Here is a 25,925-nt window from a genome sequence, read left to right on the forward strand (position 1 = left end):
CCAGGATATCTTTTTAAAAAGTCAGCTAGTGGCCTCCTTCTAGTTCCTCAGAGATACCAAGCATGCTCCTGTCTCAGGGCCTTTGCACTTGCTGTTTGTTCTTTATACTTGGCAACTCTCAATCGTGGTAGCTTCTCTTGCTTCATTCAGGATTCTTTTTTTTTTTTTTTTTAAGATTTTATTTATTTATTCGACAGAGATAGAGACAGCCAGCGAGAGAGGGAACACAAGCAGGGGGAGTGGGAGAGGAAGAAGCAGGCTCATAGCGGAAGAGCCTGATGTGGGGCTCGATCCCATAACGCCGGGATCACGCCCTGAGCCGAAGGCAGACGCTTAACTGCTGTGCCACCCAGCCGCCCCAATTCAGGATTCTTCTTGAATGTCTCTCCTCGTTACCCTTTCTAAAACAGCACCCACTCATCATTCTCCAGCCTCTTACTATGCTTTGTTTTCTGCCTATCACTTACCAATTACCTGACATTGTATTGGATATTCATTTGTTCGTCCATTGCCGGTCGCCCTGACCAGAATGCGAGCTCCAGAAGGATAGAGGTTGGTTGACTTGTTCATCCCGTATCCCCAGCCCCTGGAACACTGTCTGGCACATACTAGGTACATAATAAATATTTTAGTGAAGAACTGAGTCCCTTAAATGATCTCTCTAATGAGGGCATTTGAAAACAAAGAAGAACAAACTGTTTTTGTTCCATTTTCAAAGCCCTTCTCTGGGATTTATGAAGGCGTTTAAACACAGACTTTTGTGGGGAGGTGCTTTTGTCCCAGGATCCTTGAACTCAACAGCTGTGCTCGTTAATCCCCCAGAGAGTACACTTGAGTAAAGTGTATTCATTTTAGCGTCGGTCTTCGTGAACCGCCTCTGCACCAAGCCTCATAATGTGAAGAAGTGAAGTGTATTACGGGAAATTACGATCCCCCAAACAGGCCTGAAAGGACAGCATCGGCCAAAGTCTCACTGGGTATCTTTAGTTCATCTGCGTATTGGACAGAAAAGATTTTCTTCGTTTGGAATTTCTCTTCTGAGTGCTGATATCTCCTGGCAGGTGGGCAGACTGTGCTGGCAAAAGTCAGACATCGTATTGTGCAAAAGGAATGCTAAAAATGGGGCACTGCATCAAATTACCCCCAGTTTTCCTCTTGATGGTGCACAGCCATGTCTCGATAGCCTCAGAGGGACTGGTCATGATCTTTGTGATTTGATAAGCAATCTCTGCCCCAGGTTCCTCTAGTGGGAAGTCCACATGGAAAGATTTATCTTCTTGTGGAATCTTCTTGGTGTTTGCTGGCCGATGGATATAGTTTCAGTCCGTTTCGCCTTACCTTCCCACCCAGAAGATCGAATCCTAAAGAGCCCTTTCCTTCGGGCTATCTTGGAGGTATTTGTGAATTCTACGTAGTGAAATTGGTTTTGAGCATTTGCTAACAGATGGAGAGTGTTTATAAACTGTTAGGGAGGTCAAGGCTACCTTTACAAGTCCCAGTGATTGAATAGAAGAAAACTCCTGAACTTCTCAACATTGTAGAGGCCTTGGTTTTAAGCTGAGGATTCTGATATTAGACTGCTAGCATTTGTGATGGAATGCTCCCAAGGATGGCTGCTGTCAACCCTTCTGCCAGTTCCACTCAAATAGAGGCCTTACGCCTTTCACTGATGTGTGACTCCATTTCTTCACTCTTTCATTTGACAAACATGCATTGAGGATCTTCTTGCCAAGAACAGTGCTGGGTACTTTACAAACAGAGCTCATCTGTCCCGTGACGAGCTCAGAGGCAGCGATAACAGGAAGAATGATAATAATATTAAGAATAGCAAAATCTAGGGGCGCCTGGGTGGCTCAGTTGGTTAAGTGGCCAAGTCTTGATTTGGGCTCAGGTCATGATCTCAGGATCCTGGGATGGAGCCCCACATCAGGCTTCCTGCTCAACGGGGAGTCTGCTTGAGATTCTTTCCCTCTCCCTCTACCCCTCCCGTGCTCCTGTGTGCACGCTTTCTCTCTCTTCCTCTCTCTCTCCATCAAAATAAATAAATACATCTTAAAAAAAAAAAAAGAAAAAGAAAAGAAAAAGAGTAGCAAAATCAAGTATCTTGGGTTACTTGCTAGGTGCCAGGCACCGAACTAAGCGTTTTACAAGCACTGTCTCCTTTATGCTTCATGCTGATCTTATAAAGTAAGCAGGTATGTGCTACTATTATCTCATGTGTAGACGAACCAACCAAGGCTTAGAAACCCTAAGTGACTTGGCCAGCATCACACAGTGATAAGTGGTAGGGCCAGGGTTTTAAGCTCAGGTCTGACTGTCCTCAGAACCCCATCTCTCTCTTTAAAAAACAAAACAAAACAAAACAAAGCCATCTTGCATTCCTACTAGAAATGTATGAGAGTTCCCATTGCTCCATGTCCTTACCTGTACTTAGTATACGCAGTCTTTTTAATTTTAGCCATTTTAGTGGGTGTGTAATAATATCTAATTTTGTGTGTGCGTGTGTTTTTTGGTTTGTTTTGTTTTTTTAAAGAGAGTGAGACAGAGTGGTGGGGAGGAGCAAGGGGAAGGGGAGAAAGAATCCCAAGCAGGCTCCGTGCCCAGCACAGAGCCCGATTTGGGGCTCAATCTCACAACCCTGAGATCATGACTGGAGCCGAATCAAGAGTTGGATGCTTAATTGACTGAGCTATCCAGGCGCCCCAAGTGTGTGCATATGTTTTAATCAAGTTTACCAAGATATACATTACACACAGTAAAATTTACCCTCTGTAGTGTATAGTCTTTCAATTTTGACAAATGCATATAGTATAACTACCCCCATAATAAAGGCATAGAAACATTTATGTCGTCCCCCCAAATTCCCTCAGGCTGTCCCTCTGTAGTTAACCCCTGCCCCCAACCACCAGCCTCTGACACTCACTGATCCGTTTCTGTTCCTCTGGTTTTGCCTTTTCCAGAATGTCAGATAAGTGGAATCCTAAAATACATAGTGTTTGTATCTGGCTTCCTTCACTGGACCTGATGCATTTGAAATTCTTTCACGTGGCTCTGTGTATCAGTAGCCTCTTCCTTTTTATTGTCGAGCAGCATGCCACTATAACACCCCAGTAAGAGGGGGTTCTCAATCCTGGTGATGAATAAACATGTGTGAGTTTAACAGAAGACTAATTTATACCTGCTGATTGCAGTGGTTTCAAGTTGCACCGTGTATCAGGGTCATCCTTGGAAAGATTTTATTCTTAAATTCTAATACCCAAGGCCTCATTCCCCTGAGATTCTTGTTCAACTGTCCAGAATGAGAACAGGAGATAGGCAGTTTTTAAAAGACACCCCCCCCCCCAGGTGACACTAACGTATAGCCCGGTTTAAGACGCACCAATGAATTGGAATCTACTTTGCGACCTACCAGTTGGATGATCCAGGACAAATCACGACCCTTGGAATCTCAATTTCTTTCTCTTCAAGTTGCGATAATAATAGTTGCCCAGTCTAACTCACCAGGTTATCATAAGGATCAAAATGTTTTCTGGTGGTGACCCATGAGAAGTGTCCTATGAACTCTAGCTGCAGAAATGAACAGTATCAATATGGATGTAATGATCCCTCCGTGTCTTTCCTGTTTTGGAAAGTACCAGAGGTTCTATTTCTTAAACCAATGAGAGAGGTTTTCAAGAGCAAATGGAAAGAGCAGTCTTTCTCTGTCGGTTTTATGTGTGCTATTGTATAGGAGTAACTGGAACGCAAACAGATGGAGATGAGAAGTGGGATAAACACACGCCTTTCCGGCACAGTGGGGATGCGGGCAGAACTGGGCATGGCTGGAGACCACCATCTTCTGCCGGATGGGTTAAGTCAGCACATTTGCAAAAAGTAAACACTGATGTAGCTGAAAGGACAAGGCAAGCCGAGGTGTGGCGCCAAGGATACAATTACAGGGCAGCTCCTGATCCAGTCCTTACCCCCGGGAAGAGTGAGAGGAGGGCCCCTTGTCAGCAGCAAACATCATATGAAACAAGAGGTCATTTTACAGCCACATCTGGCCACCTCAGGACATACTGCAAGGAGCACCGTGTAGGTTTGGGTAGGGAAAGGAATGGCCATCTTTGTATGAAAAAAAGTCTTTCATTGATATTTTTATTGTAAAATAGCAGATATTCATTGTAAACAAAACCCAAGCCATATAGAAATAACATCTTAGCTTGGGCTGCTGTAACAGAACACCATAGACTGGGTGGCTGAAGCAACAGACATTTATTTCTTACAGTTCTGGAGGCTGGGAGGCTCAAGATGAAGGTGCTGCGTCGGCACGGTCAATGTCGGGTGAGAGCCCCTTCCTGGCTCGCAGAGGGCTGCCTTCTTGCTGTGTCCACTCACGGCAGAGAGAGAGAGAAAGAACAAGCTCTCTGATTTCTTCTTTCTTCTTTTTTTTAAGATTTTATTTATTTATTTGAGAGAGTGAGCGAGTGAGAGCATGAGCAGGAGGAGGAACAGGGAGAGAGGGAGACGCACACTTCCTGCTAAGCCGGGAGCCCAACATGGAACTCGATCCTGGGACTCTAAGATCATGACCTAAGCCGAAGGTAGATGCTTAACCGACTGGGCCACCCAGGCACCCCTCTCTGATTTCTTCTTATGAGGGTACTAATCCCATCCTGAGGATCCTACCCTGGTGACCTCATCTAATCTAATTACCACCCCCAATACCGTCACACTGGGGGTTAGAGCTTCAACATACGAATTTTGGGGAAACACATTCAGTCCATAGCAAATACTTTAAAGTTAAATGTGGAACTCTCCATTCCTGTCCTACTCTAAACCCGTTTCCCAGGCAAAACCACTATTAACAGATTGGCATGTATCTTTTTAATGTTTTCCTTTTGTCTATATGAACATTTTTGTATATGGATTATATTGTGTTTTTTATAAACATAGGATATTTATTTTTATAAGTTTGGGCTGACACTCTACAGCCTGCATCCTGCCTTTCATTTAGCTTTGAGGATCGCTTTCCACATCAGCACACGTACATCTATTCTGAAGGAAATAGATTTGTATTTGTATTTGAAGGAAAACACCCTACAAATGTAGTTGGCAGGTAGGAACCTGACTAAGCACTTTCTCATTCAAAATACTTCCAACCCGAAGTGAGCCCCGAGATGGCAGGACCGAGGGAAACTTTAGGAGTTGGTGTCGATTTCTAGTTCCTCAACAAGTCCAATAATCAGTGACTTTAAGGGCCAGCCTTTTTCCTTCTGCTTTCTTGTGAGTGTTGGCTTCCCCAGATTGCTGGTCAGCTGTACAGCTTTCTTGACTTCCTCTTCCTCCTTTCCAGAGAGGGCTGTCTTCTGGTGCAGCTGTTGGAGGCGGGGCGGGGGGGGTGGGGAGGAGTGCGTTTCCTCCCTTTGTGTGTATCATTAGCCATCTCTCTGGCTTCCCTCTGGGGACAGCCGCCCAACCAGGTGAGCCGGTGTCATTTCAAGCAGCACTTCCGTTCTCAGGCAGGGGGTTGGTTGTCGTTTCTGGATGACGTCTGATATGGCCCAGGTGAAGAGGGTTGGCATCTGGCACAGAGACAATGGCACACTACTTGGTGCAAGTCACAATTTCTTTGTAAAGGATATGCTGCCTACAATTCCTGTTCAAAACAATTGTTTTTTTAATACTTTGCAATTTTTTAGGCTAAGTTGAAGGCAGTATAGCATAAAGGTAAGCAAGCAGGCTCTATAATTAGATCAATTCATTCACTGATATTCATTCACTAGTATTTATTGGGGACCTGTTATGTGGCAGGCAGGCATTGGTCTAGATGCTGGGCATACTGCAAAGAATAAGACCATGTCCCCGCCCTCAAGGAGTTTGCATTCTTGCAATAGACTGTAAACAGGTATGAATAAATAGGTAATATAATGCCGAGAAGTGTATCAGCTAGCAATTGTCCTAATAATGTTGCTTAACAAACCAGCCCAAACTCAGTGGCTTACAACGTACATTTATATCCTACTCACATGCCAGCAATTCAGCCAGGTTTCAGCTGTTCTAGGTTGGGTTTGGCTACACTTGGATCTAGGCTGTTGTGTTCTATGTAGTTTTGTCTAGGGTCTGTCATTCTTCTGAGGTCAGTAAGCTACCAGGGGGGAGATCAAAAGCTTTCAAATGGGTGAGGAGAAACACGATGAGTCTTAAGACCTAGCCTGGGGACATGCCACTTCCCCACACATTCCACTGGCTGAAATGAGTCATGTGGACAAGCCCAACATCAATGAAGCTGAGAAGAGGGACATATCCTCACTTAGTTTTCATCAGGCCAGCATCCATGATGACTCCACAGTCATCCCCACCTCCCGATATTCACATTCCTGGGGCATCCCTTCCCACAACTATACCAGGGTTGATATGTGCAGCCTTCGTCTCTCTCTCTCTCTCTGTCTTGGATCATTCGCTCTGGGAGAAACCAGCTACCATGTCATGAGCAGTCCTACAGAGATGCCCACATACAAGAAATGGAGACCTCCAGCCCATAGCTGTGTGACTGAGCCTTCTCAGGTGCAGCTCCTCCAGCCCAATCAAACCTTCAGGGGACTGACTACAGGCCCAGCTAACATCCTAGCTGTAACCTCATGAGAGACCCTGAACTAGAACCACCCAGCTCAGCCGCACCTGGATTTCTAAGCCTCAGAAACTGTGTGACATAAGAGTTCATTGTTGTTGTGAGCCACCAAATTTTGGGGGGTCATTTATTATGCAGCAAAGGAACCTAACACAATAACTCAGGCTACTGTAGAGAGAGCAAACTGTAGGGGGATAGAAATAGAAGCTGGAAGGGCACTTGGATGGCTCAGCCGGTTAAGCATCTGCCTTTGGCATAGATCATGATCTTGGGGTCCTGGGATCAAGACCCACATGGGTCTCTGCACTCCACGTGCAGAGTCTGCTTGTCTCTCTCTGCCCCTCACCCTACTTGCTCTCTCTCTCTAAATTACATAAATCTTAAAAAAAGAAAGAAAGAAAAGAAAAGAGAAGAAAAAAGAAAAGAAAAGAAAAGAAAAGAAAAGAAAAGAAAAGAAAAGAAACAGAAGCAGGAAAACTATTATAATATCTACATCCCTGCTACTCAAATTGGGGTTCATAGACCAGTGGCATCATCTTCACATGACAACTGGTTGGAAACGCAGAATCTAGGCCCCACCCTAGACTTCTCAAATTAGAATCTATATCTTGACAAGCTGCCCCGGTGAGTCTTTGGATGGGAAAGTTTGAGAAGCAGAGCTGGTAGCTGGAGTGCCATGATGCGGGTTTGAATCCCAGCTTATCAACCCTGTGACCTTCAGTAAATTACTTAATTTCCCTAAGCCTCTGTTTTCTTTCCTGTAAAATGAGTGTAATGAATAGTGTTGCCTTCACAGGGTTATATGTGAAGATAGAAAGGAAATGGTGCAAGTCAAGTGCTTAGTATAGTGCCTGGCACATGGTTAGGGCCTCATAAGTGTTAGCTCTTTATTGACTTGATCTGATCCATGTATTTTCTTCCCTAATATTTCCTGATCGTTTCTAATGATTCGCTTTAATTTTTTTTATTCTCTGTCAAAGAAAATCCTATCAAAGAAAATCCTGTTTTGCAAAATGTCCTTGAGCTCATCAGAAAGACCTTTGTGCCCAGCATGATTCCAGTGATACCCCAGAATGAAGGCACCTGATTTCCACCATCAGTTCCCAGGCCCAGTTCTCAGGGCAATTTTCAGGGCCACCCGGCAGGCCAAAATAGGCCACAGCACTATAAATAGTGAGTTTAGGCTGCTTGGGGCCTACCTTCCCAGGCCAGACCCTTTCCCTTCCCCCCTGCCTGATCCTGTGGTTTTTAAAATATACTCTGGGTTATACCTGCAAGTGGATTTTTCTTAATATGCCCAGAAAATGCTTTGCCAACTTGACAGACTGTCTGCAAAACCCCCCTTTTTATTTGCTCAGTTGCAACATATCCCAAATATGTGATGGAAGGTGATAAACCAAACTCCCAAGTGTGTCGTGGGGAGTAAATGAGGAAACTACATACTGGTGGGACTGGCGACAGAATGTGTAGGGCCTAGTGTAAAATGCAAATGCAGGGCCCCTTGTTCAAAGTTTTAGGAATTTCCAGATGGTGACAGCAAGAATTTTAAAACAATGTGACGCCCTACTAAGCAAGGGCCTGTGCGACTGCCCAGGGCAATGCCCCTGAAGCCAGCCCTATGTACTAGGCGCATCTGACGCACCCGGCAATTAGTACCAGCCAAATTCACGACTTTTCTGGAGTCTGTCTCTTTGAAGGGCTAATCAATTTCCCTTCAAGGCAAAGTGTATGGGTACATTGTATAGCTGTAATCTGATCCCTTCTGAGCTAAATCTTAGTGACTTAAGCCATAGCAATTGATTATTTTTCACAGTCCTGTGGGTTAACTGACTAGTTCCCCTGCTACTGATTCATGTGGCTACGTTCGGTCGGTGCGTTTAATGGTGAACACTACATTCGGGAGCTTCTACTGTGGGATGTCCCCACACAGCTCCACAGTGGGGCTCTGGGTCCGGCACTCCAGCCCCATCTGTACCACCTTGAGTGGGCACTTCTTGGCCATGATGGACCTTTCCAGCAGCATGATGGTATTCTCTGCTTGGATGATCTGGGCTGGGCCGGAAGGTCCAAGCTGGCCTCATGCACAAGTCTGGAGCCCTTCAGTTCCCCTCTACGTGACTTGTCATCCTCCAGTGCGTCAGGCCAGCTTCCTTACATTATGGAAGAAACATTCCCAAAATGGAAGCTTCAAGCCTTCCGAGGGCTAAACTCTGAAACTTGCTCAGCAGCACTTGGGTTACCTTCTGTTGGTCAAACCAAGTCATGAGGCTCACCTAGATTCAAAAGGGGAGATAGACTCCCCCATTTAATGAGAAGAATGCCATAGTTTTAAAAGGGGCAGGGATCCAGGGCACTGGGATTCGCTGGGGACATGGTGCAATAGCCCGCAAACTGAAACCTACATCAGAATTATCTAGAAGACGTGTTAACACATGGATTGTTGGGCCCCAGCGCCAGAGTATCTGAGTCAACAGGACTGGAATAGGGCCTGAGAACTTATTTCAAACTAGCTCTCAAGAGATGTCGATGCTGCTCGTTTGGAAACCACACTTTGAGAGACACTGGTGGAGGGTTAAGCGTCCATACTTTAGAGCAGTGGCTCTCAACCTTGACTGCACATTAGAAACATCGGGGCAGCTATAACTACATAAATGTCAGTTCTGGGTATCATTGGTAACAAAGAGATCAACGCGTGGTGCAATAATACGGTCTTTGGCATCACTCACTTGGCTGTAATTTAGAAATCATTGGAAAGTTCATCGAATCCCTTAAATGCTTTTGCAACTTAATCATTCCCTGATTATGTGGGTAAACAAGTACCAAGAAAAGTTGGATGAACTTTATCTCAACTGTCATCATAGAGCTGTTGGGGGAAATTCCGCTTTTTCCAAGTATGTACTGTGATATGACTTTATTATTAAAGGGACTTCGGTACAAAATAGGTGTGGCTTCCTGGGAGAAGGCCTTTCTGGAACTGCACTGAAGAGACTACCCCACCAAAAAGCAGCTGCCGTTCATGAGTCACACAGATCCTGTCTCCTGACCGCACACTTAATAGCCTGAGCTGTCCTTCTTGACTCTGATTTTCAGAATTTGCAGTAATCGACGTGGCATTGTGTAAGAACTGAGACAAAAAATGCATACACGGTAAAGCAGTAGGTCTCCTAACATTAAGCTCATTCTTCACATTCTCTGCCATTAGAGCAGAGCTTCAGACCTTTCAGATCATTAGAATCACCTGGGATTCTTGCTGAACATACCGAGATGTTGGTTCCATGTCACACAGACTAAATCAGAACCTACAAGGCAAGAGCCTGAGACTCTATTTTTAACAGGTGCCCTAAGTGATCTCAAAATCATCAGGTAAGTTTAGGGAACTGTCTTAAAGCAATAATGTTACGTAATACATACAGAAAGATGGAAGGAGCACTAAGGGAAACTGGGGGCTATGGTTCTAATGCCCACTCAAGGATCAGAGTAGGGGCTGACAAACTAGAGCCCGGGGACCAAATCAGGCCCACTGTCTATTTTTATAAATAGTTTATTGGAACACAGCCAGGCCCATTTTTTAAAAACATGTTGTCTATGGTTGCTTTTGTGCTATAATGACAGTCATTGGGACAGAGACTATATGGCCCATAAAGCCAAAAATATTTATTATCTGACCTTTAAAAAAAATTGTATTGGCCCTTGGATAAAAAACATGACCTCAGACCTGGGCAAACTTAGAACTAAGGCCCTCAGTGACTATGAGCTCATAATAAAAAATAAACCAACAAGGAATGGAGGTGGGGGGAGTCAATGAGTACAGCCAGCTGGAAAGTCCAAGGCCTCAAGAGTGGCAATTTGAGACTATGAAATAAGTAGGTTTAAAATGATTATAGAGATTTACTTAAAAAATTTTTTTTAAGAATATAAACCTTGCTGAAAGAACAGGGCGACAAGAAAAAAAGGGATCAGATTTGAAAAAGAACTAAGTACAACCTATAAAAATGAAAACAATTAAGTGAACAGGCTAAAGCCATGCTTCTCAAACTTCAGTAAGCATCAGGATCATCTGGAGAGTTTGTTAAAACACAGATTCCTGGCCCCACTCTCTATTCAGTTCTGACTTAATCGGTCTTAGGTGGAAGCCATGAATTTGCATGTCTAATGAGCTCCCAGGTACTGCTGATGGTGCCGATCCATGGACCATACTTTGGGTGCGCGCTAAATAGCAGACAGACGCAGCTGGAGAAGTAATTGCTATCCAGGGAGAGCTGGGAGAAAGAAGCAGCAGGGAGATAGAGGTGGAAAATGTGGGAAAGCAGTTGAGACAAAGAACAAGAAGGTCAAACATGAGTCTAATAGGAATTGCAGAGGGTGACAACAGAATGAGCAGGGGAGAGGCAGTGTTGACAGAGCCACTGGGCAAGAACATCCCAGGTGAAGAAACACAAATCCCGAACTAGATTAATAAGGACAAAACTGCAGCAAAATGCTACCTGCTTAAACTGTGACATGCCAGAAGCAAAGAAGAAGCCTTATAGCTCTCTTGAAAGGATTGCCTACGAGGGAAAAACAATGAGACCAATCAGGACTTCTCATCAGCAGTAGTATCCGCCAGAAAACGGTGATGTGTATTCTCTTCAAACCCTGAGGGAAAGTAACATTCAAGAGAGAATTATATGCTCACTAAATTAACACTCGAGCAAGGGCTAAATACATTTTCAAACACATCTCTCACTGAAAGAACTTCTAAATGATGTACTTGAGTTAGAAGGAAATTGAATCTGTAAGGAAGGAGAGGGAGTGGAATGCAAGAAACAATAATGAATGAGGAAGCTGCTAGATCTAAATACACATTGACTATTATATATAATATACACACACATTCACACATGTACACACATGTACATATACTGTGTGTGCATATATAACCACATACATATGCACACATGCACACACATGTACACATACTGCATGTGCATATATACACACAGATACATATAAACACACATATATATATATACAGACACATATATATACACACACCAGTGGGGGGTAAATGAGAGGAAACTAAAATACTGGATAACAATCATGAGAGTTGAGAGTGGGATGTTAAAGGTGTTCTAAAGTCCTATAACTGCTTGAGGGGAGGTTGGACAGATTCATTTTTTACCTTAAGTCTTTTATTACATTATAACAACATATTCAAGAAAAAGAATAAGAACTAACAAATCAGTAGAAGGGAAAAATGGAATTCAAGAAATTCAATGCAATTAAAAGCAGAAAAGGAAAAAAAGACGAGAGCATGATAAATAAAAAACAAGATGAGCGAGGTCAGTACAAATATATTACTGGTCACAATAAATGTAAATAGAATGAGCTCTTCTCTGATTTTTAGACTGGATTAAAAAGAAATCTGCCTCTGTGCTACAGGTAATACAAAATGACCCAGAAGAGTCGAAAGTAAAGAGGTGGGAAAAGATATACAATACAACACAAATACCAGCCAAAAGGAGAGTGAGCTTGCGTTATGAACATCAGATAAGATAGACTTTGAGAGAGAAAAAAAAAACATTTTCAGAGATAAAGCAGGTCCTTAATGATAAAGGAATATCTGGTATTTTCTATTGGGTCAGACTTTTCGTAATGCTTTTTACAACCCACTGAACTGAACTTACCATACGCTAATGTGATGAACACACCGTTTAAATAATGTTTCTCTAGAACACATTTCTACGCCTCCCTGAAAGCCCCAAGCAACTCCTAAGAGACATGCTGTCATACTACAGATGAATATCTGGGACACCTCCACAATACCTGGAAATATGTGATATCTACAGGTTTTTATAATTAGTTCCCCAAAACAATGAGGAACACTCATAACCACCCGAATGAGAAACTAACTTTTGTTTCGTTTCACCAAAGATCTGAGAAGAGATCACAAAGCTTACTTACAAAGAGAAAACTCAATTTGTGAGAGAGTTGGAAACTGAATATTCCATTAGGTATTTGAAAGAGAATTTGCAAACATACATTTCCTTCACGTTGAAATCCACTTTTCTCAAGTACAAAATCCTTCAATATAATCATTAGTGCATCAAGTCATGGCAAGGAAGTGATAAGAACCTTCTGAGGCATCTCACACTGAGTTGGAGGTTCGCTCTTGCCAGCATTACTGAAGGGCTCTCCGTTGTGTTTTTCTCCAGCATCTTTCCAGGAACTGTAATATATTGAAAGTTTCTTTCTCCAAAGCCATTAGAAAAACTCCAGGGAATCATCCTGCAATCCAGTCATTGCTATGTTATTGTCTGTTTTGCCAAAAAGCAAGGGAAGCAACTGAGCTAAGAGGAATTCAGAAGTATAGATCTATGAAGGGCAACTTCCAAGTCCCAGCTAGTGGCCCCTCTCTTCTTCCCTGCCTGCAGTCACTGTTCAACAGCCCTGATACCTCTATACTGGCTGAGCACTGCCTAAAGTTATATAATATAAAATCATTTATGTAATCAATATTTGCAAACCCTTGGGAAGAGGTCTCACTTCCAGTTTTATGAATCACTGGCTCTTCAGCCAATTGGCTCCATGTCCTACTAGCAATTGTAGGATGCAGCCTCAGAGCTGAATTCTTATTCTTATTGCTTTTAAAAAAAAATATTTACTTATTTATTTATTTGGGAGGGGAGGGACAGAGAGAGACAATCTCAAGCAGACTCCACACTGAGTACGGAGCCTGACCTGGGGCCCGATCCCACAACCCTAAGATTATGACCTGAGCTCAGACCGAGAGTCGGACACTCAACCAGCTGAGCCACCCAGGTGCCCTCTTATTATTTTATTAGTTGATTTAAGAAATTGCTAACAGAGCGAGGGCTTACTATGGACCAGACAGTATCTCATCTTGTTTTCACCAACGCGGTGAAGGAAATATCTGTTCTATCCCCATTTTACAGATGAGGAAATCGAGGCTCAGGGAGTTTAAGTAACTTGCTCAAGGTTCCTCAGCTTGTCATTTGCAGAGCTGAGATTCAACTTCAGGCTTTCTGATCCAGAGTTGGCTCTCTTAACCAATATGGTACCCTGTTGGCTTTTATCAGAATAATAGATAATTAGGAGAATTTGATTGGTTCATGGGCATTTTTTTTTTTAGAAATTCACATCCAAATAATGAAGTTTTCTTCCTGGGCTTACCCCAAAGTCAAGTACACAATAATGTGTATAATACTCAGTGTGCCTATCTTGGAAGGGCAGATGGACTCCGTGTGGTAATTTAAAGAAGTAAAAGTAGGAAGCCACTCATAAGGGAGACTTTTTTTTAAAAAGCAATGAAATTGTTTATGTGTTAAACATTACACTGCACTCTACGGTATTTGCTGATTGGCACAACCACTGCTGTTTAAATTGATTCCGTAATCATGGCTATAATGACCGGGATTAGCCCGTTCAATGAGTGCATGCTTTCCCTAGTGCTCACAAAAGCCTTCTCTCGGGATCCAGGCTTTCCTGGTAATGAGAAGTTAACTAACAAGGCTGCCGTATTCCACTTTGGTAAATAGCAGTCCTTGGTTTGAAATGAAGGAAATCAAGAAAAAGATGAAGGGCCTCTGGCCACACAGAGGAAAATCACCCTAAACTGGTCAGCAGAGCCCTGAGAACAACTGTAGGCTTCCGGAATGATGAAGGAAATGGGTGTTTCTGTTTGTTGAATATTTAGGTAATTGAGAGTTCAAAGGATTGTAAGAAAAATTCATCAGTTATTCTTAAAGAATTCTTATTTGCCTCTCAGCAGCCCGTTACTTAAAATTGAAACACTTGTACTCCTGAAACAATATATGCTCATTGTAAACATCCCAAGCAATCCAACCAGAAAAATACGGAGTAAAAAGCAAAAGCCCTCTCCCCCATTTTCCTTCCTCCCTTAAGGAACCCACACTCTGTGTGTCCTTCCAAACTTTAAGAATACATCAATTATGCAGAAAGAATTTGACTATAAGAAAACCTTGTCAACTTGCTGATTATAATTAGTGTTAACCTTTCTTTAGTGATTCAAAAGATCCTTCACATTTATTATTATTAAGGGTATCATTTATCACAGTACAGAAATGTGGGGGTTTCTGTGTGCTTGGATCCAGATAAACAGAAGCTGGTGGGAAAGATGTAGATAATCCCCTTTTTAGCTGCCCAGGAGAGTCTGGGCTTGCTCAGCCCACAAAACAGAGATGTTGAAGGTGTCTAATCTTTTGATCATAAGACTTTAGGAAACACTGTAAAAACATTAGCTTGTAATTTAAAAGATTTGGGGGATGACCTTATGTTCTATGACATTAATATAGGGCCATCTCTGAAATTTGCATAACATTAAACTGGCATGTGTGTATACTTTATATACAAAGTACTTAATATGTATATACACACAAGTATACTTACAAAATATATACATATATGGTCCTTTGTATGTGTAATTTTAAAAACATATTTATAGATAAATTGTATATTTTCTTTTTCTTTAAGCAAGTGTAGCTATCATTTATAAGTTCAGCAGGAAACAATCTGTCTTTTTTATTTTGGAAAAAAAAATCATTTGTGTAGTTTTCTTAAGACAACCAAGGCACCCCGTGCCCTGGGAGAGGAAGTAATAGGAAGGACTTTATTTTTCTTGATTTCGATAAGGCCGTCTCTCCAAATGCCTCTTAGTGAGTAGAGCTCTGGGGTGCGTGGTATCAATTTGCATAAAGAAGCCAGTAACTTTCTAGAAGGAAAAGGGATTGCGATCACCCCAAGCCCAACAATGCCTGCCCTACCCCCACCCATGCCCCCACAAGTTTCCTAGTTATAAAAAGCCACGGGAGGACGCTTCTGGAGGACAACAGGACTCTTCAGAAACTAATCCAAGAAGCTTGGATCCCAATGACCAGAGTAGGAAGTCTCAAGATCCAGTGCTGGTCTAAAAGAGCAGGAGGTTGGGCCCTGGCTTTGTGACATGATCACAATAAGCAGAACTGGACCACCATTACACTCTACCCACCTTCCCTCCATGGCTAACTCTAGTTATGCTTTGAAACTCAGCCCAGGGGTCATCTCCTCCATGAAGTGTTTCCTGAGCGCTCCAGGCTAAGTTCAGTTCCCCCCCTGTATTCCCTTGTACTCATGGATATTCTTATTCTTATCACACTTTGTTGATCTTATTCCTGTATACTCTGTGTCTCCTGCTGGATGCTCAGCCCCTCAAGGGCAACTGAAACAGTCTGCCTACGTTTGAATCTCAACACCGTTTCCTAGCTCTGTAGCTCAGCAAGCTGCCTAAACTGAGTTTCTTCGTCTATAAAATAGGCATAATCATTCTTGCCTTATTGGGTGTTCTGATGGTTAAATTTGTAAAACACTTAACACCTGGGACATAACTGCACAATAAATATGAGCTATGGAATAATAAAATAATACTTAAGTAATTCAAATTATCATCAATAATCTCTTTATTGCCAATGTCTAGCACGAAGCCCAGTATGCAGTAGGCGCTTAGTGTTAACTAATTGGTGTTAAACAGAATTATGATTAATACGTTGTCTGTGATTCTTCTAGAACCAATATGGTAGCCACCAGTTATATGCCATCATTGAACACTTGAAATGCGTCTAGCCCAAACAGAGATGTGCTGTAACTGTAAAATATACTAAATGTTGAAGACTTGGTATGGAAAACAGAGAGTAAAATATCTCATAAATAATTTTTGTATTCATAACATGTTGAAATACTATTTTGGATCTTTGAGGTTAAATATATTCTTAAAAATAATCTCACTGGCTCATTTTTACTTTTTAAAATGAAACTGCAAGGAAATTTAAATTTTCACACGTGGCTGTAATCATATTTCTATTGGACAGCACAGACCTAGAATGTTCTCAACCTACCATTATTACAGCAAATCCTTACACAACCTCATTTACACTCAAATTTTACATAAGCTTCAGGAGTTTAGATAAATCATTTAGAACACGGATTCACTTAGAATCCAAAGTTTATCCAGTTAATTTGTAAATGATTTTCCATGCAGAGTTAACAAGCTAATGTATAGACGTATTTTTGAAAAGGAACTAAAGCTTTGTGGGCGTTTTCCAGGTTCGGTGTGATCCTGAGATTCAAGACTTGCGTCAATGGCAGAAGAAACTGCGTGAAGACAAGCACATTCGCCAGCGAGTCAAGATTTTCTGGGCCAAACAGGAACAGAAAGGTCAGTTGTTTAATTCACAGTCCTTAGTTTATTTAGGAAAAGCCTGCGTCTTAGCCCAGGCTCAAGAAGGAAGCCCTCTGAGTTCTTATCGGGTCCTTGTGTCTGCAGGGAACTCAGTTTGTGTGGAGGGGAAAGTGGCTGCATATTAAGATTCTGCTCTGGAATGAGCAGGGTGAGGTGACATCATTTACATGGGCATTTTCCTTACTCAGGGACAAACTCAGTGTCATCCTGTGTCTGCAGGTCTCTTTGGTTAAGCTATAAGACATCAAGGATAACCCCTCATTTTGGAAGCACAGTGTCCATCAGTGAGATGGGTGGTTATCTTTTTTAAGTTGTTGATTATGTGTCTGAACTGAAATGATGCATTATGCTTGTCCTCTCCCCTTTTGTGGGAAATTAAACACGTGCGCGTGCACACACACACACACACACACACACACACTGATGTACTAAGAGTAACAAGCACCCTGTCATATGCAAGTGTCACCATTTTGTCCTATTTGCTTTCCACACTTTTTATTATAAAACTTTAAGTTACTACATATTTACAATAGGAAAATTAGAAAAACAGCCAACAAGGGGGGAAAAAACAGAAATCCCTCCACTGTTAATATTTTGGCGTATATCCTGCTATGCTTTTTCCAGTGCAAACAGGTAAAATAAATATCCATTCATATTTTATTAAACACTGGATTCTACATTATTACATTCTGTCACATAATCTACCTTGTCACTGAACATACTCAGAACATCATTCTGGTCAACAACTAGAGAGCAGCAGTTTAACAGTTGCGTGGTCTGGATTTAGCATCATTTATTCAACCAACGACATGGAAGAAGACTAATGATATATTATTAAGTGGAAAAGAATCACAGAACCGTAAGTTTTTATCCATATTAAAAGCATATACAGGGAAACATGGAGATGTCTAAACAGCGTGGAAGAATACAGTAATGATAGTTACCTTCAGGATTTGGACAAGGTAGGAAGAGGTGCTCGGTTGGAATCTTTTAGATAAGTTCATAGTACTTTACAGTTTATGAAAAAAGAATCCTCCTCACCTCAGCAGGCTACAGGCCATCCATACTTGGAGTCCTCTCACCTCCCCACCCTGCCCTGAACCTGTCCCCGTCACTAGGCTGCAGCCCTTCCAGACTTTTCTGTTCTTGTCATATGCCAGTGCCTCCCTCACCTGGGAGACTCTGTACTTTCTATTTTTTTTCTGTCAAATCACCCATCCCCAGCTACTTCTCATCTTCCGGGCCTGGGGCATGACCTCCTCAAAGGCCCTTCCCCAGAGACCAGGAACCAGTCTACTGAACAATCTTAGCATGGTGGAATCTAAACAAAAGCTTCCTCTCTTTCCAATCCCTTCATGGCATATAGGGTGGATTCCATGTCTTTTCAGTATGCTCTAATTTCAGAAAGCCCAGTCTAGTTTAAAATTTCAATCTCAGATCCAATTTAATGCTTACTCAACCCCCTCTGCCCTCCATTCGTGGGGATGGGAGTGGGGGAAAGAAGTGTTAGATCTTTCACACTTCTACACTTGCCTCTTCTGGATCCCTTTCTCCTCCAGTGGGATGGGTGGGAAGGAGGAGATACAGGGGCATCCATCTCTTCACTGTCTATTTTGATCCTCCCTTGGTTGCTGCTTCTCTGGCTAAGGCTACCACTCATGTCCTGTGGGCAGGCATCTCCATGATGACTCTCTGACTCCTGTATTTCGTATGATTCTACCTGAGGGGGAAACAGTAGGTGGCAGAACACCCCTCTGGGGGGGGTTGTCCCTGGGTGGCTCAGTCCTTAAGTGTCTGCCTTTGGCTCAGGGCATGATCCTGGTGTTCTGGGATCGAGCCCCACATCAGGCTCCTCTGCTGGGAGCCTGCTTCTTCCTCTCCCACTCCCCCTGCTTATGTTCCCTCTCTCGCTGGCTGCCTCTCTCTCTGTCAAGTAAATAAATAAAATCTTAAAAAAAAAAAAAAAAAAAAGAACACCACTCTGGGGATTTGGCTCTGTCTCTACCTCTTACACCTCTGCCAGTCTACTCTTAGCCTTCTACTCTTGGGGTCTCCTTACCCAGTGGCCCAGCCCTCTTGGTCAGGGCATTAGGAACATCGTTCAGGTTACCTCCCAGCGTCCACCTGACCCACAGGAAACCAATAGTGGACGTGCAGACTTCTCCATGGCCCTCCTTCTCTCTGCCCCAGTGTGCCTACCCAGATCACATTGAACCTACTCAGATAGACATAGAGGAATGATCTAGATGTAAATCTACCCTTAAAGCAGATGTTCAACCAAATCATGAGACACCCCCAATCTTTTTTAGTTGTTCTCTTGGATTCGCCCTCCCTTGCCTTAGGGCTTGAGTTGGGGGAAGCACTCATTCTTGTCTAAGAGAGGAGAGAAAAGCACAGTACTCTTCTTTAAGCCAGTAATTCTCAATCTTTTTAAGCTGTGACCCAGTAAGAAATTCATTATAATAAATTTATTATAATTTATATTACAATCTCATACATACCCTCCTGTTCTTTTTTTTTTTTTAAGATTTTATTTATTTATTGGACAGAGAGACACAGCGAGAGAGGGAACACCAGCAGGGCAAGTGGGAGAGGGAGAGGGAGAAGCAGGCTTTCTGCTGAGCAGGGAGCCCGATGTGGAGCTCGATCCCAGGACCCTGCGATCATGACCTGAGCTGAAGGCAGATGCCTAACAACTGAGCCACCCAGGCGCCCCACACCCTCCTGTTCTAGTGAGGTTTTATTTTTGATTTTTTTTTTTAAAGATTTTTTTTATTTATTTATTTGACAGAGACAGCCAGCGAGAGAGGGAACACAAGCAGGGGGAGTGGGAGAGGAAGAAGCAGGCTCCCAGCAGAGGAGCCCGATGTGGGACTCAATCTCGGAACGCCGGGATCACGCCCTGAGCCGAAGGCAGACGCTTTAACGACTGCGCTACCCAGGCGCCCCTGATTTTTTTTTTTTTTAAATGCTGGACTTGACCAGTAGATCAATTTCATGACCTTTACCCTTCATTGTGTCTTTACCCATGCTTTGACACATACTGCACTGGTCTACTACTCCACTGCTCCTACAACTGCTTATTCCCCTTTCCTTCCCAGAGCCATCTACTTAGGTAATGATTGAGACCGTTCTTTATAGACAATGGTTCTTAATACTGGCTGCACATTTGAATCACCTTCAGAGCGTTCTGTAAAACCAGTGCCATTGATAGAAAATTCTAGAAGCAATGAGCACTCTTAGTGCCCAGATCTTGGTTTCTAAGTACCCTTCATTCTAAACAGAATTAAAGTTTCTTAGGGAAATGGCTGATTCCAGGGCTGGGGCAAGGAAAGTAGAAGATAAGCCTAGAACATCTTATGCCAGAAAATAAAGATGGGGACATGGGAAAAGAATACATGCTCTCGCTTGTCTCACTGAGCAAATATGGGACAATTTAAGTGTCAAAATTAACAGTGACAGTGAGGTGCCAGGGTAACTCAGTTGGTTAAGCATCCAACTCTTGGTTTTGGCTCAGGTCATGAGATGGAGCCCCTGCATCTTCTGGCTCCTCGCTCAGCAGGGAGTCTGTTTCCCCTTTCTTTCTCTCTGCTCCTCCCCTTGCTCATGCACTCTTTCTCTTTCAAATAAGTAAATAAATCTTTTTAAAAAATTTAACAGTGACAGTAATGAATTTTAACTCATTGACAAATAGGGAGAAGAGGTAGTTTTCCTTACATTAGAAAGCCAACTAATACATTTAGAAATAGAACGATATTAAAAAGTCACCAACTTGTAACCATATTAGTAAATAATTAACTCAGGCAAGAATCATCAGTTCTTGCTAAAGCCATTGAGTGAAAGTTTGATGAGGAATATGATATTTAGAGTCTCAAAATATCCCTCTACAAAGTAGTCATTAAACAAAGGGAAAAATATTAACCTTGCATCAGAGAAACCTGGCAGACCCACCTTCACCAAGTGTTCAAAACTAGTATACCAATACTGGGACAAGCTGACATAATGTGCCTCCTGGTATGATGTACTAAGAAGGACACTCATCACATATGCTTATGCACTATTCCTGTCAAAACACATAACTTGAATCTAATCATGGGGAAACATCGGACAAACCCAAATTGAAGGACACACACCAAAATAACTGATTTGGACTCTTAAAAAATGCCAGTGTCAAGAAAGACCAAGACTAAAGGAGAACCAAGGGGACATGACAGCTAAACACAACACATGATCTTAGATTCAATCCTGGATGGGAAAAAAATTCTATGAAAGACATTATTGAGACAATTAGCAAACTTTGAATATACCTTTATATAAATAACTACACAGCACTATCAAATTTCCTCATTTTTAAAAAGATTTTATTTATTTACTTGAGAGAGAGTGAGAGAGAGCACAAGCAGGGAGAGCTGCAGAGGGAGAGGGAGAAGCAGGCTCCCACTTAGCAGGGAGGCCGACGCGGTGCTCAATTCCAGGACCCTGAGATCATGACCTGAGCCGAAGGCAGACACTTAACTGACTGAGCCACCCAGGCGCCCCAAAAACACAATCTTTAAAAAAAAAAAAAAAAAAAAAAAACCTCATTCTTAAGATACATGCTGAAAGTTTTAGGGATCAAAGGATATGATATGTAGCTTAACCTCAAATGATTCAGAAAAAAAGAATGTGCAACACACATATGTACATATGCATACACAGAGAGAAAACAGTAAGGCACAGTATAAACTACTGGTGAACTTGGGGGTTCTGTGGATGATTATTGCAACTTTTCTGTAAAGTCAAAATTATTTCAAAATTATAAGTCAAAAAATACCAGTGCCTCACGTCCACAGGTTCTGACCTGACGGTTTTGGGTTGAGCCCCAGACATCTGGGGTAACATTAAGTTTCCAGGTTCTCCTGGTCAGCCAGAGGTCAGCCAGATACCCTAAGGAGGAGCCGAGTCTGCAGTTGTTTCATGCTCTCTTTCAAATGTGGAATCCTGGGGCACCTGGATGGCTCAGTCGGTTAAGCATCTGCCTTCGGCTCGGGTCATGATCCCAGGGTTCTGGGATCAAGTTCCGCATCAGGCTCCCTGCTTCATGGGGAGCCTGCTTCTCCCTCTGCCTTTCTCTCTGTCTCTCATGAATAAATAAATAAATAAATAATTTTTAAAAGATTTTATTTATTTGACAGAGAGAGACACAGTGAGAGTGGGAACACAAGCAGGGGGAGTGGGAGAGGGAGAAGCAGGCTTCCTGCCAAGCAGGGAGCCAATGTGGGGCTGGATCCCAGGACCCTGGGATCACGACCTGAGCCGAAGGCAGACGTTTAATGACTGAGTCACTCAGGTGCCCCCAAATAAAATATTTTTAATAAATAAATAAATAAAATAAAATATGGAGTCCTCCAAAATAAAAAATAAAATAAAATAAATAGAGCAATTCATAAAAAAAACATTAAAGTAAATAAAATGTGGAGTCCTCTAAGCCTGCATGCCCTGAGCCCCGGGCAAGAGGAGTCCTCTGTTATTTGTTTACTTGGCAGTTATGTGTCTTCCTTATTAAAGTATAAGCTTCCTGAGGACAAAGACCTGTCCTAGGACAGTGCCCGGCACAAAGCGAGCACCAAATAAATATTGGTGGAATGATCGAGTGAGGAAATTGATGAGCAGGTCCAGTCCTGAGGCTTAAACGAGCCTATGTACACTGCCTGGGGTACAGGGCCTGGTGCTGAGTAAGAGCTCATCAGATTGGCAGTGTTCAAGCCGTGTTACAGTTTAACCCTTGCTAGGAAGCAGCTTGAGCTGTTCCTGGCAGGCTCAGGGCCGGCCTCTCCTCCATGCACAACTGCCGTTTCATTTCACTTCACAATTGGAAGACAATCAAGGCTGTAATCAGTTTAAAGGTCAGGGAAAGAGCAGCGTGCCTATTTATTTCCGTTGTTTCTTATTCTTTTGAGTTGATTTGCTGTCTGTTGACAGATTGATTTGGCTTGCTGTGTAGCAGGGAGAGCAGCCGGGATTTCATGTGTGTCATACAGCCGGCAGCGGAGGGACAGAGTGAAAGCAGTCCCATGTTGGCCACCTGCTGCTTGCATCCCTTGCGGCCTTTGCAGGGCTCCAGAAGGAGCCATCCTTTCCAAACAAGATGGAGTTCAGGAAATGCCCCAGTGGGAACTCATGGATAAATTTCCCATTTACAATAAGACTGAAATGGCCTTCAGGGGAAAAAGCCAATTCTAAACACTGTCCCCAGAACTGTAGTCCGCTAAGAAGGAAGGCGGTACAGTGCAGTGGGTAAAGGACAGCATTTTGGAATGTGTGTGACCCTGATGTAGTTAACTTCATTAAGCCTCAGTTGTCCCGTGTACAAAATGGGACTGATGATGGTACCTGTCTCATCTGGTAGTTGTTAAAATGTTACAAGAGATGATCTTTAGAACAAGTCCTGGCACATCGTTCCCACAAATGCTGGTTATTGTCATGATTAGTATTATTAAAATATGTGTGTGCTTTTAAACAACCTTGTTGCTTTCCTCCACTAGACTCTAAGTTCCACGCGGTTCCATGAGGGGACTGTGTTTGTCTTGTTCATTGTGGTGCCCCCAGCTTAGCACAGGGCCTGGCAAAGAGCATGCAGTCTACACACGTATGGTGGATGGAGCTCTGGGCTTCATTTTACAGATGAATTAGTAGAGGCCCAAGAAGGTAGAGGGACTTGCCCAAGGTCACACAGCCAGAGGAGGCCCCAGTGTTCCCTTTTACTGTCCAGCATCCTAACATTTACCGGGGAAAGACACGGAGAGAGAAAATGCTCCCTTGGGTTATGCTGTCAGACCAAACCTCTCAGGAATCCTCCTGAACATGACACATGGCTTGTCCTATTTCTTATGACCTAGGCCTTGGGTTCTTGCTGTTTGTGTTGACTGGAGCCCCTAAGTAAGGGCTGAGTTGCTAGAAATGGTACAATCTGCCCACCAAGGGAAATTGTTCCCTTCATTTTCTTACATTCGGGCACTACCAAATTACTTACTTAACCTTATGAATTTGGGTAATGTGAAGGTTTAGAAAATAAATCCCCCCCAGCCAAGGTGACACTGTAATTAGACCCCAAAGACCTCTGATGAAGCAATTAATGTTAAGCCCATGATAATTCTCCTTTACACTTGTAGTAAAGAAAAAAATGGAATGATTGCAAATAAAAATGGTTTCTCAACTTTATCTAAAAAACCCGCAAACTGATCTGTGTACAAATCCAACAAACAAACGTAATAGATTTTTTGAGTGGATGCCATTGTACCCATATTGTGTTTGGTATTTATAGTATGAATACATTTTGCCAAGTTCATTTCTTGAAGCAACCTTGGTGCAGACAGGAGGTCTGAGGGAGAATAGTGTCAGCTGTCAGGGTAGAGTCGTGGTCATATATAGCTCGTCTCACGTTACACTGAGTCAGAGGCCCTCCCAAACAGGATTTTCTTCTAGGACAGAAATGGTGTGAAGTTATCCTCAAGTCTCTATCCATCGGGACAGTTGCCGGAATTATTTTAAAATGTGTGTGACTGGAATTGCAGCCAATATAATTCCAAACAAGATGCCTAAGTCATTTTTGAGATGTGGTCAAAAATCCCTTCTCGATTAATAGTGTATTCTTAGCTTCGTATACTCAGTAATTGTTTTCAAATGTGCCTTGTAATTGAATGGCCGTATTTTATTTGGAAATCTAGTATGAGTAGGAAGAAAGAAGCTATAGAAATTGTTCCTATAACATTGGGTTACATTTTCCTGTGTGTGTATTCTTCATGTATATGTAAATACTTTTTAAATGACTTTATCACTTCTTGTTGGTATTTTAAAGAAAGGGATGGAGGAGGTTGACCTGTCAAAGGAAATAGATTATTTACTTTTGTTTGCTTACCTGTTTATTCCCTACCTCATTCCAAGAGTGCTTCACAGTATCTTACAGAAACTTGTACAATATAACATTTTTAGATAAATGTGGTAATTGGGTTGGGGAAAAATTAAAAGTCGAGAAAAAGTTAAGCCACAAAATGTAGTAAGCAAAATACTTACTCCAAGTCCTATACTTGCTGAAGATTTTTTAGAGAGAAAACAAAGAGGGAAATAGGATTTGTTACATAATTCACAGTGACTGTAAGAAAAAAGACAAGCTAGTTGTTCAGGAAACAACTGGGCCCTTCCCTAATACATTATGCAATGTGAATAATAACCTCTAGAATGTTCCTATAATAAATAGAAATAGGCTCTGAGCTTCCTAGAAGCCACAACAATGAAGAAAATAGGATCATTGTATTATTTAATTGTGTCTTCAAGATGAAAAATGTTCTTGGAAGCACACTTATTCCTGGAACTGAGATTTTTTTTCTTTCGTTAAGAGGACACTAGGAAAAGACAAAGCCTAGGGTGGGGGTCAGGGTAGAAATCAGAGACATTTCTTTTTCTGACTTTAAATCTAATATTTTAAGTTTAGATTGCAATGACAAATCTTAACTGTTAGGATTAGGTTTTAAGGATAGTCTTAAAATAAGTACCTCATCTTGGCCACACCACCTGACCTTAGGATACCCCTGGAACTTAGTTCTTAGAGCAGAGAAGGATATCTGAAACTAAGAAGTAGCTGTAGTTTATTGGGCACATACCATATGCCAGACACTGTACTAAGCACCTTATGTTTCCATGTACCCTCACACCTCCTCTGTCAGAGAAAGGACATTATCTCCATTGTACAGATGTGGAAACCAGGGCAGGGAGACTATGACTCACACAAGGTCACAGCCAGTAGGGCAAGACCAGGAACTCGAACCCAGATCTGCCTGATGCCAGGGAACCTAAGGCCATCTCATGCCATGTTGTCCAGCTACTTGAAACTGTGTGCCCAAAAGTGCATGTTGGTCCAGTGCCAAGCTTCCCAGCAGGGTACCAGGACCCCCAGGCTAGACGGTGGGCAGCATCTGGCCATGCCTTCCACCCTGCATGCTAACACTGAAACAGCCACAGACCACTGAATAGGGGAGGTTTGGAGATAGGGAAGGCTGAATTCCTAGTCCAAAGGCTGCAGGATCTATAAACATGTTTCTGGGA

At 42.5% G+C, this 25,925-nt stretch overlaps 1 protein-coding gene across 2 annotated transcripts in view; it reads left to right on the top strand.

Moving 5' to 3' along the window:
- IQCK (IQ motif containing K) overlaps positions 1-25,925 on the top strand; it is a 117,341-nt gene that overhangs the window by 65,313 nt on the left and 26,103 nt on the right. For both annotated transcript variants that reach the window (XM_026520222.4, XM_048224687.2), the window contains one exon: positions 16,709-16,820. In XM_026520222.4, coding sequence (XP_026376007.3) covers positions 16,709-16,820 — 112 coding nt within the window. The remainder of the gene's footprint in view (positions 1-16,708; positions 16,821-25,925) is intronic.

The sequence above is a fragment of the Ursus arctos genome, unplaced genomic scaffold, assembly GCF_023065955.2.
Source record: "Ursus arctos isolate Adak ecotype North America unplaced genomic scaffold, UrsArc2.0 scaffold_2, whole genome shotgun sequence".
Classification (NCBI taxonomy): Eukaryota; Metazoa; Chordata; class Mammalia; order Carnivora; family Ursidae; genus Ursus; species Ursus arctos.